General features: G+C 45.8%; 1 protein-coding gene across 2 annotated transcripts in view; it reads left to right on the forward strand.

Annotated features, from left to right (window-relative positions):
- Nucleotides 1-25,311, forward strand: part of LOC140420708 (metabotropic glutamate receptor 1-like) — a 912,336-nt gene that overhangs the window by 827,919 nt on the left and 59,106 nt on the right. For both annotated transcript variants that reach the window (XM_072504710.1, XM_072504706.1), the window contains exon 5: nucleotides 3,703-3,949. In XM_072504710.1, the coding sequence (XP_072360811.1) occupies nucleotides 3,703-3,949 (247 nt within the window). The remainder of the gene's footprint in view (nucleotides 1-3,702; nucleotides 3,950-25,311) is intronic.

Consider the following 25,311-nt stretch of genomic DNA (forward strand, 5'->3'; position numbering starts at 1 on the left):
TTAAGGGTGCGATCCAATGGTCACATTGCACCTGAAAAGCAGCTCACCATGGCGCAGCGTGGCCAATAAAAGCTGGGAGACACCCTCTCCCGGGATCTACCCAGCTCGCAATGTTGCGATGTAAATCCTGTCCATTATGAGCGGGATCACTTTTTGGCAAATCTGCACATTAGAGCAAGAGAGCTAGCCTCACTCAAATGTGCAGATTCCCAAGGTATCTGAGGCTTTGGGCTTCATCCCCTACACCTCAGGCGAGCGCTGTTCAGCACTCATCCCACAAATGGGTATCAGACAAAACGGCACTCGTGGAGGTCTCCCAGGGGATCGGATGCTCCCAGCTGGATGCTCTTTGGGAAGGGTATAGTGTTCTGGCACAAGGTGCCCAGGTGCCAGGTTGGGGTTTTTGCGCACGAATGGGCCGGGGGTGCCCTGCATGGGTGTTACAAGGGGAGGGACCTGGGACTCTACCATAGTGCATTCGGGCTGGGGGTGTTGGGGTTGTGGGGTTGGGGTCACTTCAGGGGCCTTGGAGATTGGTATTCCATTTAAAAATGGTGCCCTGATCTCTCACTACACTGAGGCGTTCCGGAGGGCGGAGCTCCCCAGTGTACAAAACGGGTCTATATGCAGCCTCGTCTCTGTGTTCCTCACTGAGGTCCCTTATACAACATGCGACGCATTGTATAGCCATGTGTTTATCAGTGCTGCGAGCGCCAGAAAACTCGTGGCTACTTGCGCTCGCTATGGGATTTTATTCCCAATTAGTTGAATCGAGCCCTAAGTGTTACAGAGTCGAGGCAGGTAAATGGAGTTGAAATACAGGTCCGTCAGGATTTAATTGAATGGCAGAATAGGCTGAGGGGCTGAATGATCATCTCCTGCTCTGACATGAATGGAAGATTTAGCCTCTGAATTTCACTGTGACATTGGTTAACAGCACAGAGATGTGAACCGGCACTGCAAAATCGCTGAAATAGAAAATATGGGTCTACAGTGCAGTTTCTCAGTGTGTAATCCTGCACAGCTGAAATTGACCATTTGCCCCAGATTTCCTGCTTTTCTAAAATTGACCAAGGTGAATTTCAAGCCAAGAGAAACACAGTGAGGCAGACATGTCTGTGCAGAAAGCCAGCTCCTAGAGTCAGGGAACATTGCAGTCAGTCAGAAAGTACGTTGTAATGAATCACAAAGCCAGCAACTGGAACAGCTGCGCATGTAATTTATCTTCTATTATCATCCTCTCCTTATTTCTCTGACTGTTCTATCTCGGTTTCAGCCTCCAAATTATCAAACTATTTGACATTTATTTCTACAAAAGCCAATTTAAGATTTTAGTAATCTGAGAGAACCTGAATGAATTATATAGAATTTCATAATATTTAAAGCAGGGACATGGGTCTTTCAACCTATCCAGTCTATGTAAGTGTTTATGCTCCATGCAAGCTTCCTCCCACCCTATTTTATCCAGCCCTATTGGCTCTTCCTTCTATTCGCTTCTCGCTCGTGTATTGGCCTTAAAAGTATCTATTCTATTTGCCTCAATCACCCTATAAGTTCCACGTTTCTCTCTTTGGGTATAGCAGGTTCTCATGAATTCTTTGAGGTTTATTAGTAACCATCTTGTATTTATGGATCCTAGTGAAGGAGTTACAACAGAACAAAAACAGCAGTTATGCCTAAACAGAGGGGGTGTGGTTAAACCGGCTGGTGAGAAGTTTCAGGTTTGCAATAGATATTCACCTGGAAACTCCCATCAGTGGTCCCTGACCTCCCCTGTGTTAAACAGTATACCATTCCTGCCTAATACGTAGTTGGACAACAGAACGCCCAGTGAGCCAGGACAATGAAACTCTTCATTGTGTTCACTGGATACTGTGACCACACTGGCCTCCACATGTATGTCTCCTGATAAACAAAATGTTTCTGTGCCTGGAAGAGTGAAACCTATAGTTAGATGCTGGACAATGGTGTTTGTATGTGTGAGGGTTGGTTAATTTCCAACTGTGTCTCTATTGTGCTGAGAGAGGGCTATGGCATGAGGAATAAATATGTCAGCAGAGGTATGCGGGTGTTCATAGAATCATAGAATTTACAGTGCAGAAGGAGGCCATTCGGCCCATCGAGTCTGCACTGGCTCCCTGAAAGAGCACCCCACCCAAGCCCACACCCCCACCCCATCCCCATAACCCAGCAACCCCACCCAAAACTAAGGGCAATTTTGGACACTAAGGGCAATTTATCATGGCCAATCCACCTAGCCAGCACTTCTTTGGACTGTGGGAGGAAACCGGAGCATCCGGAGGAAACCCACACAGACACGGGGAGAACGTGCAGACTCCGCACAGACAGCGAGCCAAGCCGGGAATCGAACCTGGGACCCTGGAGCTGTGAAGCAATTGTGCTAAGCACTATGCTACCGTGCTGCTGTGTTGCTTAGCAATTGGAGCCTTGTAAGGTCGAGAACATTTGAAAGTTTAGTTAGCTAATTTGATTGCAGTGGGAGGCAGGCAGTGAGAGAAGAGGCAGCTCTCACAGCTCTGCTAGAGGCAGTTGGTTTTAACAGGCTAAAGAGGGAACCTCTCTCAGCCTTGCTAGTAGAAAAACCATACTATGATGTAATGGTTGAGAAAACAGATGCCAGAAACCTAGAATCCAGCTAGTTAAGGAAACTAACGGAATGAAGAGGAGATCTGGAGTTAACACAATAGAGGAAACTGGAAACCAGAACAGACTGAACCAGAACAGATTACTGTTCAGTAAAGTCAGGGAGAGTTGAAAAGACATTGGATCGTGAGAGGCCAAAAGGATATCTACAGGTAAGTTTTGTGAGAAATAACTACAGCTAGGGAGACATTATTTGAAATATTTGTGGAAGTTGGTGGCTGCACCTTGGAGTTTGTGTAAATGCCTTTAAGACAAAGGAAACCTGAAAGTGAAACCTTGATGGAAAAAACAACCGCTGTTTCCATCAAGGTTTCACTTCTGTGTTTAGTTGTTAAGTTGGGGGGGGGGGGGGAGTAAATGAGTATTGTATTATAATCCAATTTGCTCATGTTTAATAAACATATTTTTCTTGTTAAAACTAATTAGCAGCCCTGAGACACTCTTCCTCCACGTTTTATATATAAAAGTAAAAGTTACGATCTTTTGAGCCAAGCTTCCATTCTGGAACTTTCCCGTCCAGTTATAGCATTAACTGAGCTTGTAACAGAATAATGTCCGAAGCATTTGTCATCATTCTTTATATCCAATAGAACCTGCCTGGGGTTAATACAGGAAGTTAGCTCTCGCTCCTAGTATGATGTAGATCAGACATATTGCGCGTGCTATTTTGTGCAACATCTTTCCCAATTGTGTATTCACCCTCTTCTCTTTCCATCTCAATGCCCCAGTTGACTTTGTCTGTCTCTATAGACTGAAGTACGTTAACACTAATAGAATCTATTAGTTTGTGATGAAAGGTGGAATAATGCATTGTGAAGGAGTAATTACCATTTGTCACTTTACCCACAAAAGAATACCAGAACCAGATGGAATCCATCTGTGCAATTGCCAATGACAGGCCGGGCATCCCCAAATCATTCCTTTCTAATTTACCTTGTCCTCCCTTTCATTCTTACAGATGTGTCGATTAAAATAGCAAGATCATTGAGTAAAAATTGCAGCATGAGTCACTGATGAAACCCTGTTTCTCTTCTTCAGGGAATGAAAGTTTAGCAGAAAATTATGTGCAAGACAGCAAGATGGGTTTCATCATCAACGCCATTTATGCCATGGCACATGGGTTGCATGACATGCACAAAGCTCTCTGTCCAGGTCACTTGGGACTCTGTGAAGCAATGAAGCCGGTTGATGGCAACAAATTACTACAGTTTATAATAAAGACTTCATTCATTGGGGTCTCTGGCGAGGAAGTATGGTTCGATGAGAATGGAGATTCTCCAGCAAGGTAAGATATTGACTCAATAAAAAGCTTCCTATCTATTATTTGGTGTTGCTTATTTGAAACGTATAATTTGGGGGTGAATATTTTGGGATTAATCATTTGGGGATGTTGATTTCTTACGTTTTATTTGGGCCAGTTATGTGAGGGTGTGCCATCTTCCAAATTCCAAGGAAAACTAAAGGTGTATCACAATCTCAGACCAGACTCCAGTAGTGACTAGGATACTGGACCGAAACCCCAATATTTTATTGTACTTTTGTAAGACTGTGAGGAAAGGATACTTCGCTCCAGGAATGATTGCACAAAGAAGTAGGAACATGGTGTATTAAAATAAACTCTATTCCTAACACAATGTTAAAATCTTGAAAATCACTCCCAAAAATAACTTACAATTGCCCCTAAAACAGTATTACTCAACACAGTAAATGCAATCCCCTTAATTGCTATCTTTATTCCCACTTAAGAAAATAGACCACCTCCGCTCTCCATCCACCCTAAATACCAACGGCACAGAAGAATACTTGCTTTACAGAGTTACTCTTTGAGAAAGAGATCTCTTGACACAGCTTTGCAGAACAGATCTGACTCCGTTCCGACCCCCTTCAGAAACTCTAGCTGGATGTCTTCAAAGGCTGTTTTCAACTGGCTTGTTTCAGCTCCTCCTTATCTTCAGACAAGTCTGCACTGCTTGAAATACAATTAATCTCTTTTAACTAATCTACAGTGAGAACAACTTACTAGGTCTCCGATTCAGCCAGAATCAGGACTGAAACTGAAAATGTTTTCTGAAAAACCCTGATGCCTTAGCTCCACCCAGCAACGACATACTCTCACCAAGCTGAAAACTAATTAACTCCCAGGGAATCTTCTTAATCAAAACAAAATTGCATTAACCCAAGCTTTTTATGATGGTTAATTGCACCTCAGACTGCTAAAAGCTTTGTTGTCTTTCAAACCAAGATTCTTTTTGAGACATGACTGCAGCAGTCACACACACACAACCCAGACCTTTAACCCTTACTTCACCAAATATTTATAATCCAATATACCTAAAATTTTACATTCATCACAGATGTACCATTCTGTTTGTGGATGTCATGAGTTGTGTCTCTCCCGCATCTCTTTCTGGGCTTAATCTTAAACCCCTGGGTATTAGACACAGTGTTCTATTACTGGCATTTGAGATACTGGACTTCAGTCTAATTGCTACTCACCTGTAATTTGGGGGTATTTATTTGAGGTGGGAACATATGAATGAGATTATAGGCCATTTAAACCCATGCGCATGTTCCAGCCTTTAATGTGATCATGACTGATCCATGACATAACTATGTATAACCCACCTTTATCCTGTATAGTTCTTAAAACCTTTTGATTGATAAAGATCGATCAATCTAAGATTTAAACTTAATCACTGGCTTTTTGTGAAACAGAGTTTCAAGTTCTTACCATTCTTTGTGTGTAAAGGTATTCCCAAACTTCACTCTTGAAATAAAAGCAGAAAATTCTGGAAATACTCAGCAATGTTAAGTTATGTTCCTCACCACAGACACTGCTGGCCTGCTGAGTATTTACAGCATTTCTGTGTTTATTTCAGGTTTTCTGCAGTATTTTGCTTTGGTATTATTGTTAACTCTCGAAATCATAGAATTTACAGTGCAGAAGGAGGCCATTTGGCCCATCAAGTCTGCACCGACTCTTGGAAAGAGCACGAAGCCCACACCTCCACCCTATGCCCGTAATCCAGTAACCCCACCATACCTTTTTTTGGGAAACAAAGGGCAATTTAGCATGGCCAATCCACCTAACCCACAAATCTTTGGACTGTGGGAGGAAACCGGAGCACTCGGAGGAAACGCACGCAGACACAGGGAGAACGTGCAAACTCTGCACAGGCAGTGACCCAGCGGGGAATCAAACCTGTGACCCTGGAGCTGTGAAGCCACTGTGCTGACCACTGTGCTACCGTGCTGCCCTGCACGTTCTGATTTTTTTGACTATGCCCCACAGTACAAGATTTCCCCCATCAGCAGAAATCATTTCTCTCCATCAACCTTAACAGTTCCCCTTAATATCTTGAAACCTTTGAGCAAATCACCCTCCCCCATCTTTTAAATTCCAGGGAACGCTAAAAGTGTATCATCCTGCTTCTGAATGAGTTGTGTCTCTCCCTAATTTCTTTCTGGACCTAATCTTGTCATGTGAGAGTACCTTTAAGAAATGGGTGTTTACTACTGCAGCGATGTCAGAGAGTGGGTGGAGCTGGGCTGTCTGTCAGCTTTTTACTTTTGTTTTAGGCTGTTTGCTGCAGGGTGTGTTTTAGTTTCGTTTTCAGTGTTGGAGCTGAAGCCAGACAGAGCAGGTGTACTGTTGATCTCTCTGCCATGAAAAGACTATCTCTTGATCATTTGGTGAATTCAGAATTATGATTGATCTCAGTAGTGAATGTAAACCTAATCTGCTTCTGTTAAAAGGTGTTTCTTTTGTCTTCTGGATGTTGTTTGGGAAGTTATTAAGGATTACTTAGTGTTGTATTCTTTGGGGGTTGTGTTTGAAGTGATGGTTGCTAAGATGTTCACTGTATGTTTTAAAAAGGTTAACATGAGTTCATAGAATAAACATTGTTTTCCTTTACAAAATACTTTTCCCTTTCTGCTGTACCACACCTGTAGAGTGGGCTGTGTGCTCCCCATACCACAATCTATTAAAAGTTGTGGGTCAGGTGAACTCCATGATACACTTTGGGGTTCTCTAAACCCTGGCCCATAACAATCTTAAACCCCTGGGTATTAGACGTGGTGTGCTGCTACTGGGCTTTGAGATACTGGACATCATTCCAAGTGCTACTCATCTGTAATCGTCTATGTACACAACTTAGACTGAAGAAATGGGCCAGTTGAGTTCAACATCTGCCGAACGGATAATTTTGGTATCTTAAAGATGAAATTACTAAACAAATCTTGTTGGGGGGGTAATTTAGTTCCAACCACTCGGATTTCAGAAACGAAGATCTTGCTTGAGAAACCTTGTTTGAAGAGGTGAGAGGTACACTGGATTGTGAGGAGGGGAATGAAGTGGTTGTCGTGTACTTAGACTTTCAAGAAGTCACTGACGAGGAACTGCACAGGGGTCTATTGGAAATTAAGACAAGTGCAGCAAGCTGGACTAAAAACTGGTGTTAAGGGGAAAGCAGAGTAGGAGTTATGGGCAGCTTTTCAGAATGGTTTGAAGTTGTTATTCGTGGTCCCACAGGGTTCAGTTCTGCAATCATTCCAGTTCATTTTGTGTATCAATGATTTAAATATTGAAGAAGACTGTTGTTCTTGAAAACGAGCACTGCCCAAGGGTGCCTGCCAATGCTAATATAGATCCTCAGCAACGCGGCACTGACAAGGTTTTCATGTTTTCATTGTTGACTGACAGTTTGAAGAAATTGAAAATGACAAGCAGTAGGGAATATATTGCATAGAATTTCATAGAATATGGAGCACAAAAACAAACTAATAGTTCCAGCAGCTCCATGCCAGGATTTATGTTTCACATTACCCTTCTCCATCTAATCTCATCCCCATATCTTTCTTCACTCTCTCATGTGTTTACTTAGCAAATTCATCTCTGCTATTTGCTTCAACTGTTCCATGTGGTCGAGAGTTCCACATTTTAACGACTCTCTGGGTAAAGACGTAACCCCTGGACTCTTAATTGGGTTGTTTAGTGACAGTTCTTTATTTATGCCTCACCCCCCACTGGTCATGGGGAAATTCCTCTTACTCTTCTTTGAATAAGGCTTTGGAATTCTTTACACTGGCATAAGAGTGTGGTATTCATTACACTCCTCCATCTTAGAACATGGAACATACAGTGCAGGAGGCCATTCGGCCCATCGAGTCTGCACCGACCCACTTAAGCCCTCACTTCCACCCTATCCCTGTAACCCAATAACCCCTCCTCACCTTTTTTGGCCACTAAGGGCAATTTAGCATGGCCAATCCACCTAACTTGCACGTCTTTGGACTGTGGGAGGAAACCGGAGCACCCGGAGGAAACCCACGCACACGCGGGGAGAACGTGCAGACTCTGCACAGACAGTGACCCAGCGGGGAATCGAACCTGGGACCCTGGCGCTATGAAGGCACAGTGCTATCCAGTTGTGCTACCGTGCTGCCCGTGACTCCATGTTGCCTTTAGCTTGAAGGAAGATCTGCCTGGTAGATAGTCTAAAGGGAATTTGCACAATCTCCAAGCTTCCCTCCTTCTCTGTATGTCTACAGGGTGGTGGAATATGTTAAAACAATTCTGCAACTGGTCAAGAATCTGCACAGAAGGTGGTGCCCAGCAACAAATGTTCGCAGGAAACCTACCCACTCGCTGATAAAGTATTTTGGGGGGCAGTAAATGAATAATTTGAGAGATGATATTTGGTAAGTGTAAGATGGTTTGGAAGGAACCATGGACTTTATGATTTCCAAAGTTATCCATTCAGAGGCAGGGGGTTCCCTTGCCTCGGGGCGGATTTACATGGAGTCGGGGACAGACCTTAGAAGACCTTTATTTCCCAATTAAGGGGCAAATTAGTGTGGCCAATCCACCTACCCTGCACATCTTTTTGGGTTGTAGGGATGAGACCCACGCAGATACGGGAAGAATATGCAAACTCCACATGGACAGTGACCTGGGCCAGGATTGAATCCAGGTCCTCGGCGGCATGAGGTAGGAGTGCTAACCACTGCACCACCGTGTTGTCCCTAAAGAAGACCCTTTAAAGGGATTTCCGACCTCAATGCCAGCGCCTCCGATCTTTGTCAGAATGGGATACGAGTGCAGGCTGGAGAGGGTTGCAAGCCTTCACTCTGCACTCCCAACCTGCCTCGCTTGCTCCAGTGCGGAGATAGGCATCTTCTAGTCCAGCATAATTATCATGGAGTCAGTACAGCTTTTCAATACAGAGGGTTGCACAGCCCCCTCAGAGGTATTTGAACCTTAGTTTTGCAGAAGGAACCTTTTTAAGGGTAAATTCAAAAGTTCTTACCCATACCTCCCATGCCAACCTATGCCCCTCCACTCATTGCAGTGGCCCATCGTAAATTCCATGCCAACCTATAGTACTTCAAAGCCCATTTACCTAGTATGCACTCTGTACAGAACCACTGAACCCTATAGTAAAAATGTCATATGTGAGAAAGTTTGAAAAGACCAGTCATTCATGACTTGTTATGTTGTAGGTGTAACATGAGCGGCTTCCTTGTGGTGCACTTGACAAAGGAAGGTTCAGACGTGGAGATAACTTCAACGCGTTTATTAAACTATTTACACTTCTTTTACTCGGGTTCGACACTACTGCTAATCCTACTGTAGCTACCCAGACTGACTAACCAGTTGCTGCAATCCACGTGGTGGGTGTAATATTGAATCAACCCTGTGTCTCTACTCTCTGACTGTCTCCACTGGAAAGAGGCAGATCATGTGTGCGGTGTCCTTTATATATGGGTTTGTGAAATGCCCTCTTGTGGTTGTGTCACCTCCGTGTGTATCGTGAATGCCCATTGGTCATGTCCTATCTAACTGATCTATTGGTTGAGTGTGTGTGTGATGTCTCTTGTGCTCCCTCTAGTGTCTAGCTAGCCTACATGTATTTACATTGATGCACATCACCACATCCCCCCTTTTTTATATGTTCATATTTTCTGTACACTTTAAGAAAATTGAACAAAGAACAGGTAGATAAGGTAAGGTATATACAAGTCATGGGAACAGTGATTAAACAATAAGTCCAAATCATTCGTGTGAATCCAAAAACCATCAATCATCATGGTCAAATGTCTCTCTTGGTTATGAACGCCATCAACGTCCCTGTGCCACAGGAACCAAGAAGTGGTCAAATCACTTCGCTGTCTGATTTGGAGCCACTTTCTTTTATCGATGTTTGTGATGGTGCTGTCGGATGGCATCTTGTAGCTAATAAGGTGTTGGCGTTGAAGAGGTACCATCAACAGTATCATTCGAGGTCATGGATGTGCCATATGTTGAAGTTGGATAAGACTGTACATGCTGATTCTAGCCACATTCAGTGCAGGAAGGGTGATCCTGCTGAGAACCGTTGAAGCTTGTCGAACTGGAAACAGAATTGCTGCTCGCATAAATACCTGGTGATGGTGTGAAACTAGAACCTTGCATCTGATAGGAATATGCCGTCTGGCCAGGCTGGGGTGAAGCAAATCCTGGGCTGTAACTAAGGCATCCAGTCTGTAGTGCAGATTGCGCTTGCGGTAGTCCTCCTTTGGTCTTGATTCCATTAGTGGGCAATCCGTAGTGCTGGCCTGTTTGAGAATATGCTGCCTAGACTGCTGGCTGCTGCATGCCTGAATACTGGGTTTGTCCAGCATGAGCTGTCATTGGCTGCACTGCTGGTGTGGAAAACGTGTGTGGATATAGCTGTGGTGAATATTGGTGTATTCCTCTTGGACTGTAGCCGCTGCTTGTTATTACTGACCCAGTGTAATTGTTAAGTGATCCATCTCCTGTCGTTGTGGCATCTGCTGTCACCCTGAGCGTGCCATTACTGAGGTTGCGGCACTCCCTGTCTGGAGTAAAGTCCGGCTGACGTGAATCAGAGTCGGTGTTTGGTTGCTCTCCATCTGGAGATAGTCTGTTTTAACTGAGTCAGTGTTGGTTTGTTGATGCTCCCCGTCCGGAGTCTTAGCAGGTTCACTGGAGTCAGCTGAGATTTCTTGAAGCTGCAAGTCTGGAGTCGGAACATGCAGGAATGCATTGACTTGTGGAGAGGTTCGAGCGAATGAGGGTGGAAGTATCATGGTGTCACCGGAGTCACCAGCGGTCTCACAGTGATCGTCGAGTGCCTCTGAACACACTAGCTGAGGTCTGTCACTTTGCACATCTTGCATGGGAAGTGGGATGCTGTCGTCACTCGTCTCACATACCATGGGTGGAGCCTCAGTAGCTGCTTGTTGTTCACTTGGGTTGGGTAAATTGTCAGAGTCTTCATCTGGTGGCGCACACAATGTGGGTGGACTGTCATTGTCTTGCTGTTGTCCTTCATTTGGGCTTGGACTGTCATCGTCGCTTTGTTCTTCACTGTAGCATGATAGACCGTCATGGTCGTCCTGCTGTGCACTGGAGCGTAGTTGACTGTCATAGTCTTCTTGCTGTTTACTTGAGCATGGCAGACTTGCATCATCTGCCGCTAGTTGGTCAGAGGAGATTGCTAGACCCTCATGGTCTTGTTCCTGCAAGGACTGTGCGTCGGAGTCTTGCGTTGCTTCTATCGTGGAGGCTGTCCACGAGCTTGCTGCGGAGGCTTGTGACACTGGAGTCACATCTTGTGTGTGCAAGGACTACGCTCTTGCGTTTCTGCAATTGTGGAGTCTGTCCACGAGCTCGCTGTGGAGGCTTGTGAAACTGGAGTCACTTCTTGTTCATGCAAGGACTGCGGTGTGGAGTCTTGCGTGTCTTCTTTCGTAGAGTCGGGGACACTGAGCGGTGCGTGGACTACAGTCTGTGTGGCAGCAGGCCGCTCTCTGTGGGCTTGTACCGCTCTCTGTCTCTTGGTTTCAGGCCGCAGCATAATCCTGCACTCACGAGTCAGGATGTTATATCTGCTGAGCTGAACATCCTCAAATCCGAAGAGCTCGTTGTCGGGGTCATCAATGTGCAACACGTCTAGTTGCGGATCGGATTTGGTACTGGGGTAGTCTCCTAAGGTGAAAGGTTCGTCTGAGTCATTGTCTTCCAAGGCCACATCATCACGTTTTGTGTCAGAGCTGGCATTGGGCTCGCGAGGTCCAGAGAAAATGTAAAAGTCGGTTTCGAAGTATTCAAGGTCGGAATCATCGGTTTGGGCGTAGGTAACTGCTTGCTGCAGGGTTCTTCGGAGGTTAATTTCATTTCCTGGTTCAATTTGAGGCAGTGTGCTGTCATTCCAGGTGAAGGAAGGTTGCTTTACGGCTTTAATACATTTTTTCTTTGATTTGGGACTTTTCCCCTTTAAATGGGTGTGGTCCGGGGCCTCTGACGTCATGACGCACGTGACATCATACGTAGGAAGCATTCGCTGTTCCTGTACCGATGGCCGTTTTCGTGAATGCGCATGCGCGGCGTCTCGCGCATGCGCAAACGGACCTTCCCGTTCTGTGCGCTTCTCGCGCAACTGCGCAAGTGCAGTCCCTTTAGAAAGATGGCCGCCGATCAAAACTGTTCTCTTCTCCGGGATCTCGGCCTCGTGCTGAGTACTGGCGCCTCTCTTACCTTTTCTTGCTGGTTGGAGTGTGTTTTCCTCAGTACTTGCCGAATTTGTCCAGGACAACCTGGAAGTCGCTCCTGTTTTGCCCTTTGGAGAACTTGAATTTTTAAAAGATTTCTTCTGCTCTGGCACCGGCGATGGTGAGGAGAAGCTCTGTCTTTTCAGCATCAGCCAGGTCTTCTAGTTCGGCTGCTACCAGGAAGATTTCAAACATTTGCCGGAATACCCGTCAGTTTTCACGGAGATCGCCGTGGCACTGGAGCTGCTGCAGAACCCGGATCTCGAGCATCTTGCCTGGGTAGTGTTGCTGGTTGTCACTGTACACTGAGGTATGGCTATGTGGATTGAAACAGTTCAGTCCTGGTACCATGATTTGTTATGTTGTAGGTGTAACATAAGCGGCTTCCTTGTGGTGCACTTGACAAAGGAGGGTTCAGACATGGAGATAACTTCAACACGTTTATTAAACTATTTACACTTCTATTACTCGGGTTCAACACTACTGCTAATCCTACTATAGCTACTCAGACTGACTAACCAGTTGCTGCAATCCACATGGTGGGTGTAATATTGAATCAACCCTGTGTCTGTCCTCACTGACTGTCTCCACTGGAAAGAGGCAGATCATGTGTGTGGTGTCCTTTATATATGGGTTGGTGTAATGCCCTCTTGTGGTCGTGTCACCTCCGTGTGTATCGTGAATGTCCATTGGTCATGTCCTATCTAACTGATCTATTGGTTGTGTGTGTGTGATGTCTCTTGTGCTCCCTCTAGTGTCTAGCTAGCCTACATGTATTAATATTGATGCACATCACCACAATTCATTTCTAGCCTTCTTGCAAAGAACCCCTTTTACTACATCCCTTTAAAAGTGTCAACCAACCAACCCTTTAAAGTATCACTAGCAGGAACAGCTAGTACTTGATACCTCTGTATCTTGTGTAACTGAATGTTCATTTACACAAATTGTGAGCAATTGTGAAAAAGATCTGAGAAAGCTGTCAATCAAGCAATGCATTCTCTTTGCAGCAGCTGTTTCAAGAGACAAATGGATGACTGAGATTTCAGTCAAGAATGTATAATGATGTGCTTGCAACTTTCTGCTATTGATACCATAAACGGCTGGTTGATTGGCACATTTACAGAGCTATATTAAAAGGAGTTATCTGTCAGAAGGTTATGAATGAATGACTGATCTTTGAAATCTTTCTCAGACATTACATTTTTTACTGTAGGGTTCATTGGTTCTGTACAGAATGGGTAAGAGGGCATTGAAATGCTATAGATTGGCATGGAGGATATGAGGAACCATGAGGGGCATGAAGTGGCATAAATCGGCATGGTGATTATGTTGGCTGGATGAAAGAGTGTGCAGGATGAGGGCAAGAGGGTTGTTTTCTGTCTTAGTTGCTTTTCCTGCAATGGGGGCAATGTCGCAGAGTATTGGGTTGGGCCTGTAAAACTTCCCACCTTCACACCCAGCATCCTAACTGGGGCTGACTCCAGTTAGCACACACACCGCTGCCCTACCAACCACCCCTCCCCCGCCCGCCCAAAAATGAAAGCCCCACCTCTGCAGGAACTTTCTCCCAAGACGGCGCACCAAGCCGGGAAATATCCAAAACCCGCTATCTATCTCTGGGATGAAAATCCAGCCTGTCATATCTGGGTCTGTTGTGAACTAATTGTTAGAAATGGATTGTAATAAATAACAGCTCCATTATTATATAATTCAACTGCCAGGATGGCAGAAGGCAAACTAGACGGACCTTGTCCTTTCTTCATCCAGCAATATCAATGTTCCCATAGATACCAGACACACTGTGCCATGAATTCTGTGCTTCTTTTAATTTCTCAAAATGATGTACAACCGAGATCTTTAGTAATCTACAATAGGATACAGCTTCATCAACTGCGACTGGCTTCATGGGAAACATTGAATTGAAGGATAAAATACGTAGATTCAACTAATCAATTCGAAAGCCCACAAAGTATACACCAGCTTCAACTCTGACTATGATTCACAATCAGATGTGCCCGAGACAGAGCAGAATTACACATGCAAAGCTACGAATTTGGCAAGACTCATTCACACTAAACCCTAAGGAGATTTCTTTATGGTCAAAATGAATTGTGCTAACGGGCACATACTAGGTGAAGCGCAATAGGCGATATGTTAAGGGCCTAGAACCTTGTCTAGGTCCTGAATCCTGTGATGGGACCCAACATAACATTGGCGCAGGTTCAGGGCAGTGGAAGTAAGTACTACCTGGAAGATCAGATGGGTTTATGCCGACAGATGAGGGGACCCAAATCTTTTGGCAGTTAGAAGCCATCCCTTTAATGAGAGAACGTTGCTTGGCCCACCAAGGTTATTCCTTGAGCTGTGGGTGGAACCACGAATCCATCCAACAACTGCCAAGAATGAACAACTTGGATCTTTGATGCCCAAAGGATTTCTTCACAACCTTAACAGCCGCATTCTATTTCACAGTGGATTTCAGGCGTTGGGGTTTTGCCTTCCAATCAAGGTTGTTTTATTTTCTGCTGAACATACAATTTTCCTGTGCCTACCTGACCCCACACCGTTTTCATGTGGCAGTCGAAGGGCTGGGTATGCCTTGGGTTCAAAATACACATGCAACTCTCCTGAGATCAGGATCACCATTGTGAGGATTACATGAATACTGTATGTGCTCTGCACAATTTCTAATGTGTTTAAGTCCTGAAAAATGCCCCTCATTGAAGAGTTTACATAAGAACAGAAGAACTAGGAGCAGGAGTAGGCCATCTGGCCCCTCGAGCCTGCTCCGCCATTCAATGAGATCATGGCTGATCGTTTGTGGACTCAGCTCCACTTTCCGGCCTGAACACCATAACCCTTAATCCCTTTATTCTTCAAAAAACTATCTATCTTTATCTTAAAAACATTTAATGAAGGAGCCTCTACTGCTTCACTGGGCAAGGAATTCCATAGATTCACAAACCTTTGGGTGAAGAAGTTCCTCCTAAACTCAGTCCAGTTTGTGAGCACTGGGGGGATACTGCAGAGGAGTGAGGAAAGTTTTGAAAGGTAACAGTTGTTTTGACAGCTTCAAATGTTACTATTTGTTGCTTTGCAATGTGGATGTGTTTTTAATGCATTGATTCTGCATAGGGATCTGTTCTGTGAAGGTAAGTTAACCCTGACATCATCCAGCATTGTGTAATTGTCGTCATGCATTCCAGTATTTTAGTAATTGTCAAAAGTGCGATAATGCACTAAACAATGGGGGAGGGGGAATGTTGTGTCAACCTCTGCTGTCATGTTTTGTGCTGTAATTTAAATCACCTGGTAGCTCTGGCTATTTTTTTAAAAAACATTGCTTTTGAAAAATGAAAAAGGTTTCTGTACCTGCTCCCTCCCATTGATAGGCACTCACTTTTGAAATGGAAATGAGCACCCTTCTGTTCTACCAGGTACTAACTGGAAGGTTTTGTTATGAGAGCTGCAATCATTATGAATGCTTGGCTAGGTTTCAAAAGGCACCTCAACAGATGGTCTGTTCATCCAGGAACAATTGAAACTCATAAAGAGGCTGTAATAACAAAACGGGTCTTTGATTCTGTGTTCTGTGTTTGTTTATAAACTTAATACGCACTTAAAGGATTATCATTTTCTTTTGCACGGGAGTAGGTTTTTTCTGGATTCATTGGTTGGGTGTTTGAATTCAGGGTGTTATTAGATCATTAGTGGGGTTTTCTTCCCAATGATTTTATAATAATTCCTGCTGCTATTATTTGGCTCCTGAGGACTGTATGTGGTGCATGCTGGATGGGGGGCATGGAGATGGCATGGGCAATCTGAGAGGATGTGTGGTGGTACGGTGGGTAGTGAGGGGTGAGGTATAGGGGGATTTTAAATTATGTTGGGCGCTGGCAACCTGTACATCACACTCCATTATGGTTCACAAAATAAACTTCAAACCCAAACCCTGTGTAAACAGACATAAATGCGAGGAAAAGTCAGACATGGGTTGCACGTGCATTTCAGATTGCACAAAAGGGAACAGGTTGGCTTTTTCTGAGCCCACATGTCAATTCGGGCACAGGTCCTTCTGGGGACATTGGGCTTCTGCTACTAACTGGTCAGTAGGTGATCTGTCGAGACCTTCCTTCGTCAAGGTTTAGCATCTGACCTTTTTCCATCCCAAAATCTAAAAATGTAAGCAGTTTCAATCAGAAATGGCATTCGATGGCACAGCAGAGTAGCACACCTGTCGGAAGCGGACAATCCCAACAGGCGGGGTGGGGCTGTAAAACCCCACCCACATGGGATAACATTCCATGAGCCATGTTTATGACATTTTAATGCTCTTGTGTGCCTGGACCCCAAGTTTCTTTCCACCTTCCACTGTTTCTAGGTTTTCGCCATATATAAAGTACACTTATATCATTTTTAGAATAAAAGTGGCTGACCTCACATTTGCGTACATTGAAATCTATTTGCCCATTGACTTCATCTATCTTTATCTGTAATTTTACATTGCCATCTGTACTACTGACAATATGTTGTTGGCAGATTTGAATATGGGGCTTTCTCTTCCATTATCAAAGTCGTGAATGGATAAAATGAAGAGCTGAGGGCCCCATTTTGATCCCTGTGGGTCACCACTGGTCACATCCTACCAATTGGACCGCCAGCCCATTATCCCTATTCTCAGTCTCCTGCCGTTCAGCCGATTTCCCAAAGAGGCCAACAGCTTGCCTCTTATGGAGCACTTTTAACAAGTATCTTGTGGAAGTCCAAAGAAATAATATCCAGAGACATTTCCCTGTCCACCTCTTCAGTCACTTCTTCACAAAATTCCATTAATTTTGTCAGACATGATCCACACTTTAAAATCCATGTTGGCTGTCTTTGATTATCTAAACTTCTCAAGGTGTTCAGGCACCCTATCCTCAACTATGGACTTCAACAATTTTCCAACAATTGATGTCTAACTAATCTATAATTCTCTGATTTCCCTCTGATACCCTTTTTTATTGTGTCTGTGGTCTTAAAGTGCATGCAGTGTGTTAACATAAATGTGGACCCAGATTTTCCAGATCGTCAGGAGATTAGAAATAGCCCCTAAGTTGCGCTACGGGGGTCCTTGGAAGTCCCAATGTCAGGCCCATGTGAATTGCCCAGGTGGTTTGAACTTCCTGATGGGAAATTCCACTGCTCTCCAGGACCTTCTCAAAAAAGGTTCTGAATTCTGAATCCAAGTCAGCGACGCAAGATGGTTCCAACTTACTGACCTGGAGAGTTAACCAGGAAATGTCACACAGAAAAAGCCGAGGGTGCGATCAACCAGCCACATTGTGGCCCAATGAGAGCGCTGTGTGGACGGTATATGCCGGGTGAGGCCTCCCAGGGGCTCCCTGACAGCTACGACATGTCGCAGGATCTACCCAAGTCCCGCGAGGCGTCGGAATCAGGAACCCTTGCAACATGGGCCGGATCAAGCCACGCTCACGAAAGTAGGCCCTAACCTTACTTAAGGCCTACAGAGCCGGTATCTACCGGCATTCCCGGATCGACCGACCTTCCCAGTGAGGCCACAGCTGGGCTCCGTTCAGCACACAAACTTGGACCAGATGGAACGATACCCAGGGGTGTCTTCCAGGCCATCGGAGGCCCCAGGGTGACCAGGGATAGGGCAGGATGGCCCCCTAGCCCTCCTCCTGGAACATAGGCAACTTGGCACAGGTAGTCTGGTATCTTGGCACTACCACCTTGGCACTGCCAAGGTGCCTGGGTGGCACTGCCAAGCAGGCAGAAGCACTGCCAGGGTGGCAGTGTCAGGGTGGCACTGCCATCGGTCAGGGACCGAGGGGGGCAATGCCCATGAAAGGATGGTGGAGGGGAGCATGAAGGGTGGGGAGTGTAGGGCAGGTAAGAAGGGGCCTCTGGGAGGTGGAATAGGGATGACGGGTGGAGGTCCAGGAAGGGGGTGCCTGTAAGGGGGTGTGGGTGGGCCTGAAGAGGGAGGGCCCCCAGGGACCCATAGCGCGGTGTCCTCACTTGGAGGATTGTGGGGTAATGTCCATTTGTATGGGGGTTGACATGGCCCATGGGTAGGGGTGGGCTGAAAAGCACGCGTAGAAATCGGGGCACCCTTTCAAAATGGTGGGCCCGACCTCTGAGTTCATCTCCACAGTGATGGCTAAACCAGTGAGAAACTCCCCAGGATCCAGAAAAGTGACTAAGTGTGGTTAGATGGTGGTGGGGAACTCGCCAACAGAGCCGGGGAGAAACTCCCAGCAAAACCCGCCACAAATGACACTGAGAAACATAAGAACATAAGAACTGGGAGCAGGAGTAGGCCATCTGGCCCCTCGAGCCTGCTCCACCATTCAATGAGATCACGGCTGATCTTTTGTGGACTCAGCTCCACTTTCCGGCCCGAACACCATAACCCTTAATCCCTTTATTCTTCAAAAAACTATCTATCTTTATCTTAAAAATATTTAGTGAAGGAGACTCTACTGCTTCACTGGGCAAGGAATTCCATAGATTCACAACCCTTTGGGTGAAGAAGTTCCTCCTAAACTCAGTCCTAAATCTACTTCCCCTTATTTTGAGGCTATGCCCCCTAGTTCTGCTTTCACCCGCCAGTGGAAACAACCTGCCCGCATCTATCCTATCTATTCCCTTCGTAATCTTATATGTTTCTATAAGGTTCCCCCCTCATCCTTCTAAATTCCAACGAGTACAGTCCCAGTCTACTCAACCTCTCCTCATAATCCAACCCCTTCAGCTCTGGGATTAACCTAGTGAATCTCCTCTGCACACCCTCCAGTGCCAGTACGTCCTTTCTCAAGTAAGGAGACCAAAACTGAACACAATACTCCAGGTGTGGCCTCACTAACACCTTATACAATTGAGCATAACCTCCCTAGTCTTAAACTCCATCCCTCTAGCGATGAAATGAAATGAAATTAAAATTGCTTATTGTTACGAGTAGGCTTCAATGAAGTTACTGTGAAAAGCCCCTAGTCGCCACATTCCGGCACCTGTTCGGGGAGGCTGGTATAGGAATTGAACCGAGCTGCTGGCCTGCCTTGGTCTGCCTTAAAAGCCAGCGATTTAGCCCAGTGAGCTAAACCAGCCCGACGCAATTCCATTTGCCTTCTTAATCACCTGTTGCACCTGTAAACCAACCTTTTGCGACTCATGCACGTGCACACCCAGGTCTCTCTGCACAGCAGCATGTTTTAATATTTTATCATTTAAATAATAATCCCTTTTGCTGTTATTCCTCACAAAATGGATAACCTCACATTTGTCAACATTGTATTCCATCTGCCAGACCCTAGCCCATTCACTTAGCCTATCCAAATCCCTCTGCAGACTTCCAGTATCCTCTGCACTTTTTGCTTTACCACTTATCTTAGTGTCGTCAGCAAACTTGGACACATTGCCCTTGGTCCCCAACTCCAAATCATCTATGTAAATTGTGAACAGTTGTGGGCCCAACACTGATCCCTGAGGGACACCACTAGCTACTGATTGCCAACCAGAGAAACACCCATTAATTCCCACTCTTTGCTTCCTATTAATTAACCAATCCTCTATCCATGCTACTACTTTCCCCTTAATGCCATGCATCTTTATCTTATGCAGCAACCTTTTGTGTGGCACCTTGTCAAAGGCTTTCTGGAAATCCAGATATACCACATCCATTGGCTCCCCGTTATCTACCGCACTGTTAATGTCCTCAGAAAATTCCACTAAATTAGTTAGGCACGACCTGCCCTTTATGAACCCATGCTGCGTCTGCCCAATGGGACAATTTCCATCCAGATGCCTCGCTATTTCTTCCTTGATGATAGATTCCAGCATCTTCCCTACTACCAAAGTTAAGCTCACTGGCCTATAATTACCCGCTTTCTGCCTACCTTGTTTTTTAAACAGTGGTGTCACGTTTGCTAATTTCCAATCCGCCGGGACCACCCCAGAGTCTAGTGAATTTTGGTAAATTATCACTAGTGCATTTGCAATTTCCCTAGCCATCTCTTTCAGCACTCTGGGATGCATTCCATCAGGGCCAGGAGACTTGTCTACCTTTAGCCCCATTAGCTTGCCCATCACTACCTCCTTGGTGATAACAATCCTCTCCAGGTCCTCACCTGTCATAGCCTCATTTCCATCAGTCACTGGCATGTTATTTGTGTCTTCCACTGTGAAGACCGACCCAAAAAACCTGTTCAGTTCCTCAGCCATTTCCTCATCTCCCATTATTAAATCTCCCTTCTCATCCTCTAAAGGACCAATATTTACCTTAGCCACTCTTTTTTGTTTTATATATTTGTAGAAACTTTTACTATCTGTTTTTATATTCTGAGCAAGTTTACTCTCATAATCTATCTTACTCTTCTTTATAGCTTTTTTAGTAGCTTTCTGATGCCTCCTAAAGATTTCCCAGTCCTCTAGTCTCCCACTGATCTTTGCTACTTTGTATGTTTTTTCCTTCAATTTGATACGCTCCCTTATTTCCTTCGATATCCACGGTCGATTTTCCCTCTTTTTACCATCCTTCCGTTTTGTTGGTATAAACCTTTGCTGAGCACTGTGAAAAATCACTTGGAAGGTTCTCCACTGTTCCTCAACTGTTTCACCATAAAATCTTTGCTCCCAGTCTACCTTAGCTAGTTCTTCTCTCATCCAATTGTAATCTCCTTTGTTTAAGCACAAAACATTAGTGCTTCATTTTACCTTCTCACCCTCCATCTGTATTTTAAATTCCACCATATTGTGATCGCTCCTTCCGAGAGGATCCCTAACTATGAGATCCTGAATCAATCCTGTCTCATTACACAGGACCAGATCTAGGACCGCTTGTTCCCTCGTAGGTTCCATTACATACTGTTCTAGGAAACTATCGCGGATACATTCTATAAACTCCTCCTCAATGCTGCCTTTTACCAACCTGGTTAAACCAATCGACATGTAGATTAAAATCCCCCATGATAACTGCTGTACCATTTCTACATGCATCAGTTATTTCTTTGTTTATTGCCTGCCCCACCATAATGTTACTATTTGGTGGCATATAGACTACTCCTTTCAGTGACTTTTTCGCCTTACTATTCCTGATTTCCACCAAAATGGATTCAACCTTATCCTCCATAGCACCGATGTCATCCCTTACTGTTGCCCGGATGCCATCCTTAAATAACAGAGCTACACCACCTCCCTTACCATCCACTCTGTCCTTCCGAATAGTTTGATACCCTCGTAAATTTAACTCCCAGTCGTGACCATCCTTTAACCATGTTTCAGTAACGGCCACTAAATATAGTCATTCACGCGTCGCTTACCATTAATGTTTTCACTTCCCGTTTTATTCCTTTTAGTATTCCTGGTCCTATTCACTGAGCTCCCCTCAGTCACTGTACCTTGTACTGTCGCCCTTTTTGATTTTTGACTATGGCTTCTCTGCCTTACACTTTCCCCCTTACTGCCTTTTGTTTCTGTCCCTGTTTTACTACCTTCCAACTTCCTGCATCGGTTCCCACCCCCCTGCCACATTAGTTTAACTCTCCCCAACAGCTCTAGCAAACACCCTCCCCAGGACATCGGTTCCAGTCCTGCCCAGGTGCAGACCGTCCAGTTTGTACTGGTCCCACCTCCCCTAGAACCGGTTCCAATGTCCCAGGAATTTGAATCCCTCCCTCTTGCACCATCTCTCGAGCCACGCATTCATCCTCTCTATCCTGACATTCCTACTCTGACTAGCTCGTGGCACTGATAGCAATCCTGAGATTACTACCTTTGAGGTCCTACTTTTTAGTTTAACTCCTAACTCCCTAAATTCAGCTTGTAGGACCTCATCCCGTTTTTTACCTATATCGTTGGTGCCTATGTGCACCACGACAGCTGGCTGTTCACCCTCCTCCCCCGAATGTCATGCAGCCGCTCCGAGGCATCCTTGACCCTTGCACCAGGGAGGCAACATACCATCCTGGAGTCTCGATTGCGTCCGCAGAACCACCTGTCTATTCCCCTTACAATTGAGTCCCCTATCACTATAGCCCTGCCATTCTTCTTCCTGCCCAGCTGCGCAGCAGAGCCAGCCACGGTGCCATGAACCTGGCTGCTGCTGCCTTCCCCTGGTGAGCCATCTCCCTCAACAGTATCCAAAACGGTATATCTGTTTTGCAGGGAGATGACCGCAGAGGACACCTGCACTGTCTTCCTACTCTTGCTCTGTCTTTTGGTCACCCATTTTCTATCTCCCTCAGTACCTTTGACCTGCGCTGTGACCAACTTGCTAAACGTGCTATCCACAACGTCCTCAGCATCGCGGATGCTCCAGAGTGAGTCCATCCGCTGCTCCAGAGCCGTCAAGCGGTCTAACAGGAGCTGCAACTGGACACACTTCTTGCACGTGAAGGAGCCAGGGACAGTGGACGTGTCCCTGAGCTACAACATCGCACATGAGGAGCATGACACGGGTCTGAGATCTCCTGCTATGTCTTAAGCCTTCGGTTAACTTCAACAATTACAATTTCCTCAAAATAAATTAAATAAATAAATAAACAACGAAGAAAAAAATAAATAAATATACCAATGAAAAGAAACAGAAAAACAGAAACACTACTTACCAGTCGATTACCAGGGATAAAAAGCACTTCCTCCCCACCCAGCTTCCAATTCCCACCTAGATTCAAATTCCCAAACTTACTCTTGGTTCTGTCTCACTCTGGCTGTGTCTTCTCTGGCTCACTGGGAGAACTCACTGGGAGTGAGTTTACAAGTTGCTCTTTTTAAACTGTCCTGAATTGACTCCCCTCCCCCACCTGCTTTGAGACCAAGGTAGGTTTAAGTGACTGACACTTAACTGCCAACCAGTTATGTGAGTGGGTGGGGCAGCCCTTGTTAACCTACACTGCACAATTCTAGCTTAATTTAAATTAATTTAAACTCCTGAAATTTAAAAGGAGCTGCCTTACTGATTTGATTCAATTCCCACCTAGATTCAAATTCCTAAACTCACTCTTGGTTCTGTCTCACTCTGGCTGTGTCTTCTCTAGCTCACTGGGAGAACTCACCAACGTGTCCATTAAATCGTGCCTCTAGTCTAACAGACCCAAACACTCTAAAGACCTCCACCCTCACTGGCCTTGACCCCCTCGCCCCCAAACAGACTGACTCGAGCTCACCATCCGACTTTCATACCTTACCCACACTACTGACTATATGCTGAGTTGCCAACTTCTCCCTGATCTTACCTGACCCAATTACACCACCCTATTCAGCCTGCCACCCTACCCCCCTTTTCCCACTGTACCCCATACCTCACCCACATACCCCATCACTTATCCTAGCCCTTACCTATTTACCTCACAGACTCTATCCACTTACCTGACACACCCTACCCTCTCATCCATGCACCTCACCCACCGTACCCACCCACCAATCCACTTACCACCTCTCTGTAGCTATTCAAAGAAGCTGTGGACATTCAAACTCTTGACTTAGCAGAATACGCAGCTAGTGCCATAAAAAAGGGGATTCCTGCCGCTGATGTCCCCGAGGTTTCCTGTTACTCAGTCAGTTTGGAGGAATCCTCCATTGGAAGATTGCCCAGAAAAATTGGAGTAAGGTAAGCGGGTGTTCTTTTGTCCAAGAGTTCTGACCTTGACCGTAGGATTTGGGCCGTGGTTCATTGTTGTGTCTAAATAACGTTAATGACTGGAGCATGTTATTCTGCACGTACAATTTTGATACGTGTACAGCGTGTTGATTTGCGTGTTTTTTGCAGCCACAGACCTCAGCCCTGAACTGTGGTGGAAAAGACACTTCAATCCAGTCACTCAGCAATATAAACACCAAGCGTCCCCTGTCAGTGGATGCATTCTGATCTCCTCTCACAATGATGTCAGGCAGTAAAATTGTCCAACTGCGGAAGAGCTGCATTTGACATCCCCAGCACACAGCTTCCTCAGATAGCGGGGAAGTTTCAGCAAACTTTAAAAGGATTGAACACCCAGTCCTGTAAGGCAAACACACCGCTACTTTTGATTCATGTTAACTTCTCGAGACTAAAGAAAGACTTGGCTTCATTAATTCACGAGAGAGAAAATTAATTAACTCAAGCTTTCTTGTCCTTCCCTTCAGTCATGATTGTGTGAATTGAACACTTGAGCTAATTATCAGTTTGGTTTAATTCCAGATGTATCCACACATTTTATCTCCCCTCCTCTCACTTCATTGAGACAATTATCAGCCGGAAAAGAGTTTGTCTCACACCTACGTCATATGTCCCTGTGAAATCTGAGGCCGAAACAGATATTGCTGGAGACACGCGACAACAATTTGCATTTATATAGCACCATCAGCAGAGTAAAAAGCTCACAGTGCTTCACAAGACCAGTAACAGGCAACAATTGACACTGGGCCACGATAGGAAATATCAGGCAGGTGACCAGAAACAAAGGAACATGTGGTGGGATTCTCCCAGCCCCGCGCTGAGCCGGAGAATCCCCGCGAACGGGCTACGCCGCCCTGACACCGGCACGCAATCCTCCGCATGCGGAGAATTGGCGCCATTGGCGCCAGCATGGTTGGTGCGGTGCCGGTCGCAGGCAGCTCTACGTGGCCGGCCCGCCGATTCTCCGGCCCGGATGGGCCGAGCGGCCGTAGGAAAAGAGCCGAGTCCCGCCGGCGCCGTTCTAACCTGCTCTGGGCCGGCGGGTCCTCTTTGTTTAAGGGTCGGGTGATGGCCTGTGGGGGGGAGGGTGGTCTGACCCCGGCGGGGGCCTCCGATGTGGCCTGGCCTGCGATCGGGACCCACCGATCGGCGGGCCGGCCTCTGTGGCTGGGGGCCTCCTTTCCTACGCACCGGCCACTGTGGCCCTGCACCCTGTTGCGTCGGGGCCGGCGCGTTGAAGGAGGCCTCGTTGGCGCGGATCCCGCGGCGCACAGTTTGCGCCGGGGACTGCAGCTGGAACGCCGCGAACCGCTCCAGCGCCGTGCTGGCTCCCTGTAGGGGCCAGAATTAGACGTGGGAGCGGCCCGTTCTCGCCATCGTAAAATGCGATGGCATTTAAGACGGCGTGGACACACTGCCGCAGG

Source organism: Scyliorhinus torazame, chromosome 1 (genome assembly GCF_047496885.1).
Source record: "Scyliorhinus torazame isolate Kashiwa2021f chromosome 1, sScyTor2.1, whole genome shotgun sequence".
NCBI classification, from domain to species: Eukaryota; Metazoa; Chordata; class Chondrichthyes; order Carcharhiniformes; family Scyliorhinidae; genus Scyliorhinus; species Scyliorhinus torazame.